At 44.6% G+C, this 19,113-nt stretch overlaps 1 protein-coding gene across 1 annotated transcript in view; it reads left to right on the forward strand.

The window, feature by feature from the left end:
• Nucleotides 1-743: 743 nt before the first annotated feature.
• The window catches only part of mmp28 (matrix metallopeptidase 28), a 38,624-nt gene continuing 20,254 nt past the window's right edge, over nucleotides 744-19,113 (forward strand). Inside the window, exons 1-3 of the mRNA XM_083772943.1 lie at nucleotides 744-1,033; nucleotides 5,890-5,966; nucleotides 7,266-7,501. Of these exons, the coding sequence (XP_083629069.1) occupies nucleotides 884-1,033; nucleotides 5,890-5,966; nucleotides 7,266-7,501 (463 nt within the window). The 5' untranslated portion in view covers nucleotides 744-883. The remainder of the gene's footprint in view (nucleotides 1,034-5,889; nucleotides 5,967-7,265; nucleotides 7,502-19,113) is intronic.

A 19,113-nucleotide genomic window follows, 5' to 3' on the forward strand; every position in this document is an offset into this window, starting at 1 on the left:
TGGCACTTATAGAAATGGAACAAGATTTGCACTTCAGAGCTACAGCCGGCAGGCCTGGTGGTGGTGAGTGAGCGACAATAAAAGCCTGGGTACCGAGGCTTGAGTGAGTGTAAGGGACGGAAATGCTTTGACTGCTGCTGTTTTTTTACAGCAAGTGTTAATGTAGTTTTAGTCTACTAAATATCAAGATTTCAGTCGACTAAAATGTATTTTGGCGGGCCTTGATGGCGTTGTATTGGCTGATTTTACACTTTCCGATCTACAAGCTCACAACGTGTCGCAGCAACCAATTGTAAAATGACTTATACTGGATATCTTGTCCACTAGTCTCTTCCTAACAGTTTAGTCTAGTCTAGATTTGTTGACGAAATCGTCGGTATATTTAGTATTAGTTTTAGTCATCATAGCTTAGTTTTTATTTATTTTCCATTTAGTTTTCGTCAGTGGAAAAAGGTAGTCGAACATTTTTCGAAAACAACACTGCTCTGCTGGTATTTTGCCTTCAGCATTTCATGTAGTAGGCCAGCACAGATGTGGGCGGCGACGGCCCCACAAAACTCCCTCCCTCCACCACTAATGTAACTGGCTTGTCTCTAAGTTTCTCTATGTTGGGGTGGATATGGATGGAGAGGTGAGATGTCTCTCACTTGACTACAGTGCTCTTTATAGTGAAGGAACGGCTCTGCTGCTTTGACCACTTGGAAACGAATTATACATTCAAATAAATAATGGTACTAGGCTATCGCTATATCCGCTCAGTTAATTAGCCTGCAGCTGTAGCCTTTAAATTAAGTAAAAATAAATAAAAGGTAGATAAGTGGAAGTTCTATCTGCGAATATCTGCGACGTGATGTGATATGTTACTGTCGCACCACCAACAACCATGGAGCTCCATGGACCACCGGAGGACCGGCGGCGGCGGACCGGCGGTGACTGTAACTTCATCAGGCCGACATGGAGGTTGACTCTAGCGGCGTTGATCGTCTTGAAGTCGGCCGTGTGTTCACCCGTGGAGCGCAGCAGGGACCCTGAGGTAGCCTACTGTCAATATTCCCACCATATAAGGGTTTTAACTTGTTGATTCAATTGAACTGTCCACGCGACTAAAATGTTTGATACGGTAATTAAATGATCTATTAAATGGTGCTAAACATCTAGATCGGTGGTTTAAGACGTTAGCCTTAATGATGGAGAGTTGGTAACCAAGTGGACCCTTTTTAATACAGATCTTGACTTAAAATTCTCGAGAGTTTCAAATTAAACTCGAAGTGTTTGATATTGTTAAAACACCTAAACCCTTTTTTTTGTTTAGTCTATCAGTAAACCATAGCGAGCTGGTTTATCGAATTTGAAGACGCAATGTTTCACGCATACCATTACGCTTTATGTTTAATGAATATAGCCGATCTGTAAGCTCCAGTACGCCATGGCCGCTATGCGACACACGGTTTAGTACGACGAAGTATATTATTGGCTGAAGTTAAGTGCGTCTGCTGTGCTGCGCAGTGTTGGGCGGTAACGAGTTAATTACTTTAAATATATTACTGTAATATAATTGTACTCAGTGACGAGTAGTGCTAGGCTATAATATAGTGTAATAGGCTAATAGTTTTTCATATTATATACTATACTTGCCTCACTCCCCGAACCCACCTCACCCCTGCACTTTGACAGGCTGGAATGGCTTAGGGTTGACGACAGAGTACAGCATCTTGCAATGGGTCTGGTCCACAAGATTCGCTACACCACCAAGATACCCATGTAGCCTACCTGTCTAAAAACTTCCTTAATAATGAAGTCCACACTCACAACACCAGAGGGAGTTCAACAAACCATGTGCAACCCATATTCGGCACAAACAAGGGTCTAAATTCATTCCAATCCACTGCTATGCCACCAAAATGTGGAACGCCCTACCAACAGTCATTAAGACATGTGAATCCCTTAATTGACTCCTTCAAAACTGCTCTCAAGGGCACGGCTGCTATTCGAAACTGGCCCCCGTAGGTCTGAATTCCCCCCACCCACACCCCAACCCCTTTCCCCCCTCACTGTTTCTTTTCCCTTTTTACCTCTATGATGATTTCCTGTTTTGACTAGTTGTGTATATTCATACGACTCTTAATGTTTTGATGAATAATGAACAAGGTGGACCCTCTTGTAAACAAGTGTAATGCTTTGTGTCGTCCACTCACAGTAGTAGTAGGCTAGCTATATCTACTCAGGTTGGCTGCCTTTTGAAAACAATTGTTTAAAAGCTCAAGAGCTTGATGATGCTTGGATATCTACGGTAGCCTACATAGATATGGGTGACTCAGATGTCCCCCTATGCATGGAACAGTTCCTCATTTCCAGAACTTTGAAGGGGAATCACAAATTGAGACCCTGTCCCACATTGTGACTGGCAGGCATAGGTGTTCAAATGCCCTAATAGTTAGTTCCCCTAATTATTACTATTTACTATTATTAATATTATTATTATTAGAGCGGAGCACTATGCAAGTTGCATGCCCCACCCAGTTATGTCCCTTTTATGCCCATATATGGAGTTCTTTATCAGGCATGCCCTAAATGTAGAGTCTATGCAGATGGAGAACAGGCCAGCTCCATATATGGAGATCCAGGTGTGATCAATAAGGCTATTTTGGCCGGGCCCTGTGCCGAGCCTCTAGAGCGGTGACCTTTGGGCACTGGCCTACTTGGAACGATGCAAGTTGGAAATGGATGAGTAAAACTGCGGCTTTGACTAAATCATAATTTCTGATCAACCCTAGATGATAAATGATGCATGGGGCTGCTGCATCTCTGCGGCTAGATCTATTTTGACAGCAGTTGTATGTCAAGCAAGTTGACTGGCGGCAGCTGATTCATAGTGAATAACAATTCTACCCCCGCCCAGAGGCATATTTCTGGGAAATGCTAGTAAAATGTATGGCATTGCCTGTGGACGTACCGGTCATATTACCGGTGGGCCGCGACCGTAGGGGGCCACTCAAATTATGATATGATTTTTAAATTCTTTTAAGATTGTTTTTTTGACAGGCAGGCAAAGTGTGTGACAAATACCCTCTTCTGTCTTGAATCCTTTTGCCAGCATTCTTGTGAGAGCAACAAAGGGTTGTGTAGTTGTCTGTTGGTTTGTATCATTTATGTTGTTCTGTAAAAGTGGTGGTATCAGGGCTTGTTTGTTTGTTTGTTTGTGTGTGCCTCCGACGGAGCGGGCGGTAGAATTTCTGCTATATCTGCGTGCTGGTTTTTTGTCCCAGTCCAGCCCTGGGCATTGCCCATAATAAAGCACAGTTTAACAAACTGTCTAAAGTTCAACCCAGTTTTTTGAAGAAGTCTGCCTTGTATCCTACATGTTTGGAATTTTACAACTGTATAGTTTGGGTTGAAGTGGTTTAATTTTGACTGCAGTTTTGCGGGCACCGCCTTGCTTTTTATTGGCCAATCCTAAACGTATAGGCTATGAAACCCGAAGAACATTTGTTTCTGCAATTAGGGGCAAAACACAACAAAATGTGTTTATTCTCGAGTTGGAGCGTTGAGGTTTACACCTCATTTGCAAACGCTGGCGAGATTTCACACACAGCAAGCAACGATTAAGACACATACTGTTACCTTATACATGGGATTGACATTAAATGCATGCCTTGTGCTTGCCTTTTCTCTGTGTGTCTCGAGGGCAAGAGCACGTCTTAGCCCCTGCATTCCCCCTCATATAATAGACATCTGTCATCGGTTGCGTTTTTAATTTCCAACACATCCTCACCATGCACCACATCTGTAATTGTTGCTGTTTGCAGCTGCCTGAACACGCATGCAGCTCAGCTGGAACAGGCCAAGAGGAGATCGAGGGATCGAGAGATTGTAGCCTTACTATAAAAAAAAAATCCAACATGGTAATCTCAAAGCGTAAATGCCGCATCAACATTTGTAGTCATGTATGCAGTTTGGTTTGTTTCTTGGCTTAAATTCAAAACATTTACCCAACGGCTGGATGCATGCCTGCTTGTTGAGTAACAGCCCCAAGGGTCCTTCTTTATCTAATGTGTGTTGGGTGGTCCGGATTCTCCGGAACCACACACACACACACGCACGCACGCACGCACGCGCGCACACACACACACACACACACACACACACACACACACACACACGTCTCTGTAACAAGAGTCAGTGACACATCGTGTCACTGACAGATGGCCCACGGACTGAAATGGAAAATGTATAGGTATACAATTTTCCATTTTATGATTTTTCTTTTCCATTAAAAAGCAGTCAGGGAGGTAAAGCATGCCATGCAGCTTCATTTCAGGATAGCCTAAAGGGACCTGATTTGTTCTAACAGAGCACCAACATTTTTTTGCTCTGTAAATGTTCTTCAGCAGGCCATGGGACACAAACGGATCCCCAAAGGGAGGTTTGAGCCTGTCAAGTCTTGTGGCTGTGAGGTAAAGATTTGTCTTGGGCCTGAACAGAAAACATGGCTTTTTTTTATAATTTTTAAGGAAACACGTACATGTTGTTAAACATAATAATAATGGATTGACTTTTATAGCGCTTTTCTATGCACAGTGCTGTAGTGCTTGCTCAAAGTGCTTTGCAATGGTCCATTCATTCATGCATTGGAGCAATGGGAGCCGAGGTGAAGCGGCAAACAGTCAACTCCACTGTCCTCACTTCCCACATTCACACGCCGACGGTGGCGACCACTGGAGGCAATTAGGGGTTCAGACAGAGTCTTGCTCAAGGACACTTCCACACTAACTCCGCTGAAATCAGTACTCCCTTTGGCAGACTACACCGCAAAACCAACCATGCAAATATGTCACAACACATCTTATAATAAATGCACCACATCTCTACGTGTACGTCTGTAATCCACGTAAGTCGGGAACCGTTCGCCCCGCCGACTTCAAATTTGACACACGCGTTCCACACCCCCACAGGGAGCGCAGTGCCCGGTGTCGAGTCGGTTGGATAGCTGGTTGTCCAGAACCAGCACAAAAAGGCTCTGGTCAGGCTCTGCCAGTGGACCTAATTTATCTAAGTCCCCTCACCTGTAGAATTCACCAGCCTATAGCTAAGCCCCTCCCCAAACTGCTATCGTCAATCACAGCTAAGCATAACATGGTTTAGACAAACCTCTCCACCAATAGTTGATAAAACATTGTTTTAAAAGAGAAATGCAACGCACATATTTTTCCAGTGCATACGGCAGGCCTTGTTGACGGAGTTGGAAGAGATTTTGAAGGTCTGGTTCCAAACATGAACCAGTATTTAATGTGTCCAATCCGGCTGGAAGTGTCCAAGTGGGAGTGTCTAGCTGTCTAGTGTCTTAGCTATAGGTGAATTGATTGCCATGGCAACCCCGCATAGATAATATCCATTGGGGGTAAAGTGTAGAAACTAACTTAAGGTGTATATTCATAAAGTATGGCGCTTTCAAATTGTGCATTTGCCATGATACAATCAAATTATATACAATCAACCATGATACAATCAAATGATATACAATCAACCATGATACAATTAAATTATATACAATCAACCATGATACAATCAAATTATATACAATCAACCATGATACAATCAAATTATATACAATCAACCATGATACAATCAAATGATACAATCAAATGATACAATCAAATGATACAATCAAATGCAATCCAGATATTAGTGATTGTTTAACCTTTAAGTGTATCCACTCAGCGACCGTAAAGGCACACGCAAAGGCTCAAATTATGTCATTTAGATGGCATACTATGTAGACATAGCATTCCATCGTGTATACTTTTAGTTTCATTGTCCAGATATTCCACTGTAGACGGACGTCTGATAAATGCCTACATTTTAAATTAAATTGTTTTAAAATGATTGCAGGCTTTTCTGGAGAAGTACGGCTACCTGCATGAAGACCACCAGCTCCACAATGCAGTGGAGGTGCAGTCGGCTGTCAAGTAAGTGTTGTTCCCCGACAGGAGTTCATACTTTTAGTTCTTTCTTTTTCTTTATCCCACCATTTTGCAACCCATTTTCTTTCACCCAGTGTCAATTATCTAATGTAATCCTGGTGCGCTACACTTCCTCTGCCAACCTGGGGGGCTAGCAGACTTTTCACCTGACAGGGGGGAGAGTTTCCCTGGTTGGACGTAGCGCGTGGAAGGAACACGTTATTCCGACCAGTTCCTTTCCTCTCCATCAGGCGCCCCCGGCTGGCCAGGGGGAGGTAGTTTTTGGGACCACGATTACTGCATGTTTTTGTGAGGGTATACCTAGGGGACACCGGGAGAACATATGGTTTGATGACACAACCATGGTTGAAGACAGCCATGCAACAAGCAGAAGAAGACAGCCATGCAACAAGGTTGTCTCATCAAAGGTTGTCTCATCAAACCATGTGACTCCCATTGGAATTTGGAAATGCATTGAGGTCGGCCAATGACACACAGAACACATTGTCTTATATAAAGGTGTGAGTGAGGCCTTAGGGCTGAAAGGCTGTGGTTGGCTCCGATATGGGCCCTGCAGCCTCTGGGGCTGAAAGGCAGCAGCATGCTATAGTCAGTAAAACACACCCTCACCTCCTGAACCCTCCCTGAACCAAGCAGGAATTCCAAGAACCTCCTCCCATCGCCCTCTGGCCGCGGCGGCATCAAGAACCTCGCCCTCCCTCTTGGCCGGCATGCTTCTGTTATGTGGCCTTTAGAATTGTTTGACAGATTAGATTGTGAAACAATGTGACTACTAAGCCTACTGTGTATACTACTGTATAGGCCTGTCGCAATTATTATTACATAATCGCCTAATTTGCAAATTATAGTTGAGATAATCACAATTATTTGTTGCATGATCTTCAATCGTTTTCAAACATTTGAAAAAAATATATATAGCAGAAATAGCAGATCTACAAGCTTACAGCAGTATCTTGTACTTTTTTTGGAAAGAAAAAAAAAATATGAAAAATAATTAAATGTGTCAGTGATTTCTTTGTATATTTATTATTTAAGGTTTTTTTTTGTCATATCCGCACCCTGTGCGTTTTGTGATTACGACGCATAAAAGGCAAACAGAAATATAATTGTAATGTTCCATTGTTCAAAAAAAACAACACAATTAAATCGTTAATTGCAATTATTTGTGTCGTCAACTTTAATGTGTAATTGTGACATTCCAACCGCTCTCCTGTGTGTGTGTGTGTGTGTGTGTTTTGTGTGTGTGTGTGCGTGCATGCATGCGTGTGTGTGTGTGCGTTGTAGGGAGTTCCAGTTCCTGTCCCGCCTGCCCGTCACAGGGAGGCTGGACAGCGCCACCCTGAGGCAGATGGCGGAGCCGCGCTGCGGGGTGACGGACCAGGGCAGCCATCGGGGGTGGGCACGGCGGGTCAACACCATCTTCACCGGGAGGAGGAGGGGGGCGACACCACCGCCCGCTGCCACTGCCGCCGCCGGCAGCGGCCTGCCGCGACTCCGCAAGAAACGATACACTCCACAAGGTAATGAGTGAATGTGTGTTTCTTTTTGACGGGCAGCTTTGAGGGTTTGTGCTAACATTGTCCTAACACAAACATTGACGGCCATTGACAATGAATGAATTGGCCGGAATTACATTATGTTACATTACTCGCGGGGCGGGGGGGGGGGGGGGGGGGGGGGGTTATACATATGATACTAGGGGTTCTTCACATGTTGAGAACCTGCACTGACACAGAATCAGGGATTTTCAGAAAACTGTCAGGATTCAGAAGACATTTGTAGAATCGACCTCAGGTCTAAATGGTACGTACCGTACTTAAGTACAATTTTGAAGTATTTGTAGGCCTACTTTACTTGAGTATTTCCAATTTCCCAAAGCAAAGCAAAGCAAAGCAAAGTTACTATGTTTACCCAGGGTAACTGGACTAAGCTCAAGAACTTGTTTACAGCCAGGCCCTGCTCATAGAAACATTTCATGGTAGGGGTTCAATGCCTTGCTCAAGGGCACTTCAGTGGTGGTAATTTTAACGTGCCGGTCCGGGGATACGAACTAGCGACCTTCCGATATCAAGACCGCTCCGCAGACCGTTCGGCCACCGCTGCCCCAATACTTTTTACTTCTGCTCCACTGCACATCTCGGATCCAAATATTGTACCTTTACTCCACTACACTTATATACTGATATATATGGACTGTCAGTTGCAAATTGCTGCTGGTTCCCACCCTGCCATTAACCTAATGCTATGTGCATATGGTCCATAGCGGTCGTCAGCGGACATCAACAGACTAGCCACTCGTCTTTGTGTCTCAGTACGGGCATGAGCCTTGTGTGTCCCTCGCAAAGGAAATGCTCTGTTTTGGGCTAAATATTAATTTGGAGGATGCGGTTGAGTGTCTGTTGTGTGTGTGTTATGAGGATTTGTCAGGATATGTCTGTGTGCTCTAGTGGGTGTAGCTGCTGTGTACACGCGTGTGTCCTTGTGTGTGTGTGTGTGTGTGTGTGTGTGTGTGTGTTTCGTCTGTGTATCCTTGTTTCCTAGTGGGGTGGAGCTGCTGTGTACGATTTTACAATGTAGGCATTTATCAGACGCTCTTAATCCAGTGCGACTTTACAGTAAGCAAGAACAAACACATGGGAAATGCAACGTCGTCGAGGCTATATAGGGCAAGCGCTTTATACGGGCATACGATGGAGTCTATACTCTGAAGAGGTGGGTTTTCAGACCACGGCAGAAGATTGCGTTTTTGGGAGTTATAGGCCTCATTCACACGTATACCAAACACCAATCAAGCAAATGTTTGGTCGTTTTTTGTTTTGTTTTTTTGGGCCACCACACAATGCTCACATGGTTTGATCAAACATTTGTGTTTGATGGCTGATTGCTGGTGGTGTTCTGCCCCTCCCCCCTCATCAAACTAAAATGTTTGGTCAAACCATGTGACTTAGTTTGGGGCAGCGGTGGCCGAACGGATTGCGGAGCGGTCTTGATATCGGAAGGTCGCTAGTTCGTATCCCCGGACCGGCACGTTTAAATTACCACCGTTGAAGTGCCCTTGACCAAGGCATTGAACCCCTACCATGAAATGTTTCTATGAGCAGGCCTCAGCAGGGCCTGGCTGTGAACAAGTTCTTGAGCTTAGTCCAGTTACCCTGGGTAAACATAGTAACTTTCTTTCTTTCTTACTCCCATTGGAAAAGCATTGTGATGGCCCAAAAAAAAACGACCAAACATTTGCTTGATTGGTGTTTGGTATACGTGTGAATGAGGCCTGAGGTCTACAGTTCTGATTGCAATGGGAAGTTCATTCCATATAGTTTTGGTAGCCAGAAGGGAGAAGAAGTCTGCATGGGAGATACAGTATGCGACCACGAAGGGCGAGGCTTATTGCTACCTCCCGTCGGGGGCAGTAAAGTGGTCGTAAAGTTACCTGGGAGTGTCCCACTGTCATAAAACTAAGCCCCTAATAGATCCCAGGGATATCATTAAGACTATTGTCGCATGCTGGCCCCGGATAACTCCCCCTAAAGCACTGTGTGTGACTGTGGGACGGACGGGCTTTTGTATAGAAGCGCCCCGGAGCTAGTGGCGGAAAGTAACTGAGTACATTTTACTTAATGGGTACAATTTTGAGTTATTTGTAGGCCTACTTTACTTGAGTATTTCCATGCGGTCTCCACCACATCTCGGAGGCAAATATTGTACTTTTACTCCGCTACTTTTATTTGAAAACGTTAGTCACTTTGTAGATTTCCATCATTGTTAGAAAATATGCAGTAGCCACTTGATCAGCCCTATATACATTTTGGGCCATTTGAAAATAGCCGATCTACAAGCTTAAAAGATTTGTATGCATTTGAAAACGTGTGAAATGGGACATTCTGCATAGAAATAATGCATAATGAGTACTTTCGACTTTTGTACTTTAAGTACATTTTTATACCAAAGGCCTCACTCACACCTTTCGATCTAGCATACAACATTGATGCATGCTAGATGTAAGCAAGATGTAAGTGTCATGGCCGCCCCGATGCATTTCCAATGGAAGTCACATGGTTTGATACAACATTTTGGACTACAAGCTGTTGTAGGGCTTTCGGCTGTGTTTCGACTGCCCCCCTCCCCCTCATACAACACAAATGTTGTGTCAAACCATGTGACTCCCATTGGAAATGCATTGGGGCAAGATGTATCACACCCTTTGTATACAACAAGCATACATCAGTCTGTTGCGAAGGTGTGAGTGAGGCCTAATACTTTTGATTCCTTTTTGAATTCCAGACTTTTACTTGGAATTGACGAATGAGTACGTTTCCCACCACTGCTTGCCTTACAGAGGGCTTTTCAACAACAGTTCTTATAGTTCTCTATGCGTGTACACGCCCGTGCTTCCAAGAAATCCTATAGTTAAATATCGGATGCCAAATTATTTTAAAGACTACGGGGCATTGCTGTTTGGTACCGACACACTGCGAAGACTCGCATTCTTACAGGAATAATTAGGATGGCAATTTTCCAAATCACTGCAATTTTCTGCCATGAGATATCTTAACAAAAGACCGCGCAGAGCGGAGCATTAGCGAGGCCACTGCGTTTAAGGTGGTTAAGAGTATTTAAGGGTACTTATAGGAGTGGTTAAATCTCTCACAGATTCCTTAACCCATTTTGCGCGGGAACCCATTTTGGTGTTAGCATCATGTCGTGCTTTAGCTATTGAAAAATAGCAGATCTACAAGCTCATAGCGCGCCACCGAGTGGCGCGCTACGAGCTTGTAGGTCTGCTATTTTTGAAAAATCGAAGAGCGACTGACATATAAGACATTTTTTAGAATCTGATCTCAGGTCAGAATGGAAAACTGTCAGGATGTAGAAGACATTTTTAGAATCTGATCTCAGGTCAGAATGGAAAACTGTCAGGATGTAGAAGACATTTTTAGAATCTGATCTCAGGTCAGAATGGGTTAAAGTGTCGTTAGGCACAAAGGTACACCTCCCTGGGCCAAATCCCCCCGATTTAATTGAAACGGAGATCGGAAAAAGTCTCTCGACAACGAGGTGACGTTGCAGCGGGACATCTCGATTGCGGCCGATAGCTTTTGTTTTGATCCGTTCGGGCCTTTTGGTCAACTATATACGCTCCTCTTTTCATGGGACGGGGGACGGCCATCATCAGTGGAACGACAGACGTGTCAGGAAATCCGATCCATCTTCGACCGCTTATCTATATTAACCTTCCACGTCTGTTACTGTTTTTGAATTATTACAATATTACAATTTACAATGTATTCATTTAGCAGACGCTTTAGACCTGAGGACGATTCTACAAATGTCTTCTAAATCCTGACAGTTTTCTGAAAAACCTCATGTTTCTATATTCTCAAACATTTTCATTCAAATATATATGTATTTGGCCGGAAATATGTTGTTCCAGGTACCCCCTCAGAAGCATATATTTGAGTTAAAAATGTTCGCTCTGAAAGAATATATATATTCAAAGATTTGCGCCGCATTTTTCAAAAAATAGCAGACATACAAGCTTGTATGTCTGTAGTATATACACTTATGCTATCATGTCTATCAAATAAGCTATTTAAATGACATACGTTTTAGCCTTTGTATACACCTGTAAGGTCGTCGGAAGTTGCTAGAGCAAGTTCTACTGCAGGCTAAGGTGGGGTTTTCAGACTACGGCGGAAGATTGGGAGTGAGGCTGCAGTTCTCTCATTGCAAATTATGGGAGAGTTCATTCCATAGTTCTGGAGCCAGAAGGGAGAAGAGTCTGGGACTGTGGAGCGTTGTCCCCATAGATATTTAAAAAATCACACCTGTGTGAACTGAGTGGTGCAACCCCCCCCCCCCCCCCCTCTCTCTCTCTCTCTCTCTCTCTCTCTCTCTCTCTTTCTCTCTCGCTCTCTCTCTATCATTAGCAGGCAACAGTGCAGTGTTTATGGCACAACAGCGCCCCTACTGGTACTCATAGTCATATACTGTCGTCACATAGGTGAACAGGTGAACACGGACATTGCTGTTCCTTGGAGTGGTTGCACCACTCAAAAATAGATGCCTCATTGGAGCCTCGTTGGAGCCATGTGTGTTGAAGGAGGAGCGGAAGAATTTACACTGGGAGAGGAAGTACGCCGGAAGTGTGGAAGGCACGTCACGTCACGCTGCCACTCAAGTGATTACTGGCCAATCACAGCACATCTTTTTCCCGGGACTTACAGACCCGAACATGCGCTCTGTGACACACGCTCATGCTTCCGCGGGGCTTCGCAAGGAATCTCTGGAAAGTTGTGCCCTCCCATTGAGCACACATACGCTCCAGAGCCGGAAATGGCGACATGTCTATGGTTGTCCCGGCTGGGTTCTTCAGAAGCCTCTCCAGGCTCCCTGTGTTGGCTGATCTGAGCAAGCGGGTTGTGTGTAGGGTTGGGTCAGACTTATACAAACAGAATTATTATCAGCTTGACCCAGAGTGCATACATAGTGTACATAGGTGACTGGTGAGTCACTCTTATACAGTATGCGTAAGCATAGTTGACACCCTGGCCTCGATACTTGCACGACCATCAACTGTTACTTTATCAGATAGACCTGACGTCTGTCTTCGCACAACGATACCTGTGTGTGTGTGTGTGTGTGTGTGTGTGTGTGTGTGTGTGTGTGTGTGTGTGTGTGTGTTGACCACCAGAGGTCCTTGAGGAGGTTCCAGGTGTGGTCCCCCAAAATGAGGGAGAGTTGGTGACCAAATGGACCCCTTATTATTATCTTTAACTCTTGAGAGTGTAACATGAAACCAAATGGACCTGTATAAGGGTCCATTTGGTTTCCAAACTGGTCCTGTGTGTGTGTGGGGAGGAAGGGGAGAATGTTTAGGCCTGTCACAAAGATGCAAAATTATATTATACTGATATAAATGATTGACTTTTATACCACTTAAATGGTATACAATATAATGGTTAGGCTACTAAAAGAAAGTATCATCGTACATCATCATGACATAAAATAAACACTATGCCTATTTGCTCAGACACTATGACGTAAAATTCTCCATTCATTGTCAATGGGAATTTATTATGTTTGTGTAGGACCGAAGTCTACACTAATAGCTGAATATATAGGAGGGGCTCTAGCGCCCCTCATAAACCCACAGAGACAGACTTGACCACGTTTTTATTTATCTTTGTTTTGTGTCTTTTAAATGCTTGTAGATGTTTTCTGTGTGGTTGTATATGTGTTGTGTCACAGTATGTTTGGCCTGATCCAATATCTCACGTGCACTGTGCATGTGTTTCTTTTCTCTCTCTCCCCAAGAAGTCATGGACTTTTTACGCTTTTCAACTTGCTGCTTGCTCTCTCTCTCTCTCTCTCTCTCTCTTTCTCTCTCTCTCGTTTTAATACAAATTGTATGAAAAAATTGATGAATTGGAGGTTTGGGAGACATGTTTGGTAGACTATGAAGGTGCACTTTTTTCTGTAAATGATGAGGGAGTCACTTTTGTAAATGAATTGCTCAAAAAATCGGATAAAAAAAAGGGGTAAGGTCCTATTGTAATTTGTTATTGTATTTGGAAGAATGTAAACTATTTCAAGAATAAAGAAGTTGTTAAAAGTCAAAGTCTCTCTCTCTCTCTCTCTCTCTCCCTCTCCCTCTCTCTCTCTCTCTCTCTCTCTCTCTCTCTCTCTCTCTCTCTCTCCCTCTCTCTCTCTCTCTCTCTCTCTCTCTCTCTCTCTCTCTCCCTCTCTCTCTCTCTCTCTCTCTCTCTCTCTCTCTCTCTCTCTCTCTCTCTCTCTCTCTCTCTTTCTCTCTATCTCTCTCTCTCTCTCTCTCTCCAGTCCTTTCTGTGGGAGTCATTCAGCGTGTAGAGACAGTGTGTATAGTGTCTGCATTCCTCGCTGTCACTGCAGAGATAGTCTCACGTATTGGGAATGTAGCAAACAGTAGACCATGCATGTGTTTCTGCCGCGTGTCAGTACCTGATGTGTTCCATCTGCTACCTGGGTAAACAAACTGTGGTCTGTCTGTCTGTCTGTCTGTCTGTCTGTCTGTCTGTCTGTCTGTCTGTCTGTCTGTCTGTCTGTCTGTCTGTCTGTCTGTCTGTCTGTCTGTCTGTCTGTCTGTCTGTCTGTCTGTCTGTCTGTCCGTCCGTCCGTCCGTCCGTCCGTCCGTCCGTCCGTCCGTCCGTCCGTCCGTCCGTCCGTCCGTCCGTCCGTCCGTCCGTCCGTCCGTCCGTCCGTCCGTCCGTCCGTCCGTCCATGACCATAGGTCATAGGTGAGGGTATAGGTAGGAAGATTGCTCGGTATAGACAGAACACTTTTTGCCTTCTGGCTCAGCGTCTGTAAAGCGAACACTCACAGACAGACAGACGGACGTCCGTCCGTCTAGTGTTCTGTCTATACCGAGCAATCTTCCTTCCTATACCCTCCACCTATGGTCATGAAGTGTGGGTCATGACCGAAAGAATAAGGTCGCGGATACAAGACGGGTTCTCCTGCCTGATGACTATACTACAACATGACGTAAATTACCATCACGCTCCCAGACCGGGTTCACACGGCGATTTTGGAACACAGACCGCAGGCTTTTCCTCCGAGGTGGAAAGCCCTGGTGACGTGAGGTTACTGTCTGTCTGTCTGTCTGTCTGTAGCTTGCTGACATGTCATTGTTCCCGTCCCAGACATATCCCCCCCCCCCCCCCCCCCCAACATCAGAGGAAAAGGGATCTCTCTAATAGTGGATCCCGTTCCCCCCTTCAGGCCAGGGGCCATTACAATTTTGGTTTAGAATATCCGTTGATGTGGTGTATAGTTGTGTGCACTGTTGGTTAACTTGTGTTGTTGTAATGTCGTTTGACGAGATGAGAGGCGACCCGCTGGATCTAAGCATGTTACTAAGCCGGAGCAAAAGAAACTAACCAGGATGCTTTGGCATGGAGACAGACCGTCTGAGAGACAGACCAGAGCACACGCACGTCACATACTGTAGTAGTCACGCTGTTGCAGTCTTGTACAGAGGTTCCCAACCACTGGTACTATAGTACCACAAAAAGGAGAAAGAAAGACGGAAGGTGGAAGGTAGTTCTTTCTGACCAAGCAATTGGTTGAAATAGGCTATCCAGCCGTGCTGAAATGGGCACGACAGCACACCTAGCCGTTAATAGAAGATTTGAGAACGGATTTATCACATTAGACATATCATCAGCTGTGCTGAGTAGTGAAGACCGAGTTTTGTCAGAGCAGCAGCATTATTGGATCATAGGAATGGGACAAAAAGACACTTTAATTGTTACCATTACAAACCCATATAAGGCAAACATTTCAAATGTTAATTATGCTTTAAGTAGCGTGTGACGTGTCAAACTACGGGTTATTCATGATTCGGAATTCATTGCAAGCTTTAGTTTTGCACGAAAAACACTCATTGGCCTAAAAACGGTCATCGCCGTCATCACAAATGTGATGAGGTCATCACATTTTTTGCAAGTGGCTAGTATGGCCGAATTTAGCCCAAGGAGTGTTTTGAGTGAGTGTTTGAGAAATTGTACTTGAGTAAAAGTACTGCTGGCTGTAGCAACAGGTATCTGATCGAAACCCTTCAGTTCCTTCTGATATTTACAAAGCTGGCATTCCATCACCCATGTTCATGATAAGGTGTGTGTGTGTGTGTGTGTGTGTGTGTGTGTGTGTGTGTGTGTGTGTGTGTGTGTGTGCGCGTGTGCGTGCGGGTCCTTGAGGGAGCTCCAGGGGGTCCCCCATGGCTAAATGATAGATAGTTAGGAACTAAATGGACCCTTTTGGGTCTGTAACTCTCAAGAGTTAAACTAACATTTATTTTACTAAATAAATGTGGGTCCCCTGAGTATATAGGAGGGCCTAAAAAGAAAATTGAAAAACATTTTATTTTATTTTGCCATGGTGCCCCTCCTTGCCAAGTGCCCCGGTGCAGCTGCACCTAGCGGCCTATGGTTAAATCCGGCCCTGACACGCACACACATGCACACGCACACGCACACACTATACGAAAGCACCAACCACTGCTTTAATGCTAATTGCTTCCATAAGGGAAGTCATGGAATGTCTTCAGTATCTGACTTCCTGCCTTCTTCGCATCCTCGGGGACCCCTTACTTACCCTCTGGTGGAGGTCTGGGAGGGGGGGGGGGGGGGGGAGACTATCACTCCGCATGTTTAGCCTATAGTGTTGTGAAATGGTATCTGTTGGGTGGAAACCTGGTGACCTACACTGTTACTTTTCAGGAGTTCAAGTTCAAAAGCGTCCAAAGCATCGTGAGCTTGTAGATCTGCTACGTTTGATGCTTCTGTGTGACGCGGTATAGAGTGATAGGACGTTAAATTACGGGAATTAAAAATATAACACTAAAAGATCTGAACAGCAACGCAGTAGAGCACCGAAGTCCCTCCTGAGACGTCACGCGCTCATCCCCTGGTTCCAAGGGGTTCGCGGAAGCATAATTTCCCTATGGAGAATAACATGGGGTTAGAATCATCACATATAAGCATTGTGGTCCAGAAATAAACAAACTGTCTCTGCGATATTGTCAGGGAGGTGTCTCTGTATCGTTTACGACAGTCACTCATATTTCATATACAGTCTGCTATTATAACTCAATGTCTGAATGAATGTCTGAATGTCGTAGCTCCTCACTGCCTGCACCAATCACTCCCACTTTTCACACAGGCATTGACCATAATAATATGGAGGTCTCAACGAAGCTCTTTTCCCCCATTTAACAAAGTATACATTAATAACGAATTAGTGAATTGGATATTGCCATCCACTTACATGGGGAAAATGCGAAAACTCACATCAGGTATGTTTCTCTCAGAAACCGTCAGAGCTACAGTCAGGAGAGGTTCATAATAATTATTAAAATTAATGTAATGAATAATTACATCAGTCGGCCTTTCCCTGGATTCCTTGGGTCATGCCGCATCTCCCCACATCCATTGTCGCCAGGATAGATTAGAAGGAGTTAAGAAGGGGGGATTCAGATTTGACGGGGGGCCAGTTTCGAATTGCAGCCGTCCGTAGGTGCCCTTTGAGAGCGGTTTTGAAGGAGTCAATGGATTCACTTGTCTTAATGACTATTATGAGGTATATTGTTCAAGTATTCTTTGTACGTATAGTCAGGTCTTTGACACTGGTGGATTACAACCTTGGAACAAAATCCTTTCTGCGAGTATAGGATGATTCCTGTCAGGTCTAGTTTGGTTTCTGTGCGTGAGCACACTGGCGGAAAGTAACTTAAGTACATTTACTTAAGTACTGCACTTAAATATATTTTCACTTAAAAAAGGTCATTTTCTGTGGCATTATAAATTTGCTCACACACACGGCACGCACACGTGCGTACGCACGCACGCACGCACACACACACACACACACACACACACACACAAACACACACACACACACACACACACACACACACACACACACACACACACACACACATGTAATGCACGCAACGCACACTACACCTAGAGTATATATTAATAGAGACGGCACCGGATTTCTCCTCCCATCCACTTGCATTAAGTCGCTCAAAAGCGCATGAGGCGATTTCACTCCTCCTTCCGGGTAGGAACAGAGTGCATTCTGGGATTAATTGCGGCTAAACTCATGAACGCGTTGGCCGTTGACTGTCATTGCACTGAAACAGCGTTCACGTGTCATCATGAACGTGAGCATGACCTTGGCCCAGCGCTGCAATACCAAATTCGGTCACCATGTCTATTTCGCCTCAGGGTTTCCTCCGGGTGCCGTCTCTATTCATATATATACTCGAAGTCTAAGGTATACACACACATGGTTCCTGCAGGGTCTCCAGGGTGGTGCTTGCTGAGGCAGAACATCATTATTTCTCACACTATAAGTCATTGTAATGCTTTCCTCTTGTTGAATTACGGAAGGAGAGAAAACATTATATCTCACCAACCACATAAATCTGTCCATCTTCCCTCGCTGTTTAACCTCTTAAAGATGTAAATCTGGAGTTTTGTTTATTGGTAACCCCCCCCAGGGACGCCTGGGGGTCCCCAGACCCCACTTTGAAAACCACGGTGCTAGGAGTTCATGATGGGGTTAATGGGCCGAGGAGCATTCTGGGACATTGAGTCTATATCTCAAAATCAGCTCGTGGTCTTTGACATTGGACACCGACACTCATCCGCTGATTTATTTTGTTGGTCTCTGGGACTCCAATCTACACTTTATTGTGTAGATTTGTTTCCATGTGTATACTCTGAGAGTGGTTCCATTTCTTACACTCTCAGAGTTACAGACCCGTAATAAGCGTTCATTTGGTTCCATTTGTTACACTCTCAGAGTCACAGACCTGTAATAAAGGGTCCATTTGGTTCCATTTGTTACACTCTCAGAGTTACAGACCTGTAATAAGGGTCCATTTGGTTCCCTGTGTTACACTCTCAGAGTTATGGACATGTAAGGGTCCATTTCGTTACACGTGTTACACTCTCAGAGTTACAGACCTGTAATAATGGTCCATTTGGTTTTGAACTATCAATCGATTAAGCTGCAGACAGTCAGACAGACCATTGATTCATTAGCTTCGAATGCTTTTAAAGCACTGAATGGGATGTTATCACATTTAATCAGAGCATTGAATGTCTCAGTAACGTGTACTGACCTACCAAGATCTCTGCATTATGTGTGTTGATGATGGCTACTGTTTTGACAGCGACTTGTCTTTCCAACATGGAGGACAAACCAGAGAGACACAGTCATGAAGACTTGTCTTTCCAACATGGAGGACAAACCATTTTGGCTGTCTACTCTGCTGTATAATAAATCCTATCTGATGACCGTTTCCTGACAGGCAGCCGGCCTGTCTGGACGTTGTTGATGTTTAGCCGCACGGCTCTCTTTTTGTGTTCACTAACGTGTCTCCCAAAGTGTAGCACTGTGTTTGTGCATGTGCAGTGCACGTGCGCGTGTGGCCCTGTATGTGTGTGTGCGCGCGTGTGTACGGTGTGCACGACGGTGCGAGTGAGTGTTTGTGTGTTTGCTTTAGCATCCTGTATTATCGCCACCCAGGGTAATCCACCGTACACATGAGGGAGATTACGCTCTTCCCAGAGTCTCATCCCC

The sequence above is a fragment of the Protomyctophum parallelum genome (assembly GCF_964188405.1).
Source record: "Protomyctophum parallelum genome assembly, chromosome: 9".
Classification (NCBI taxonomy): Eukaryota; Metazoa; Chordata; class Actinopteri; order Myctophiformes; family Myctophidae; genus Protomyctophum; species Protomyctophum parallelum.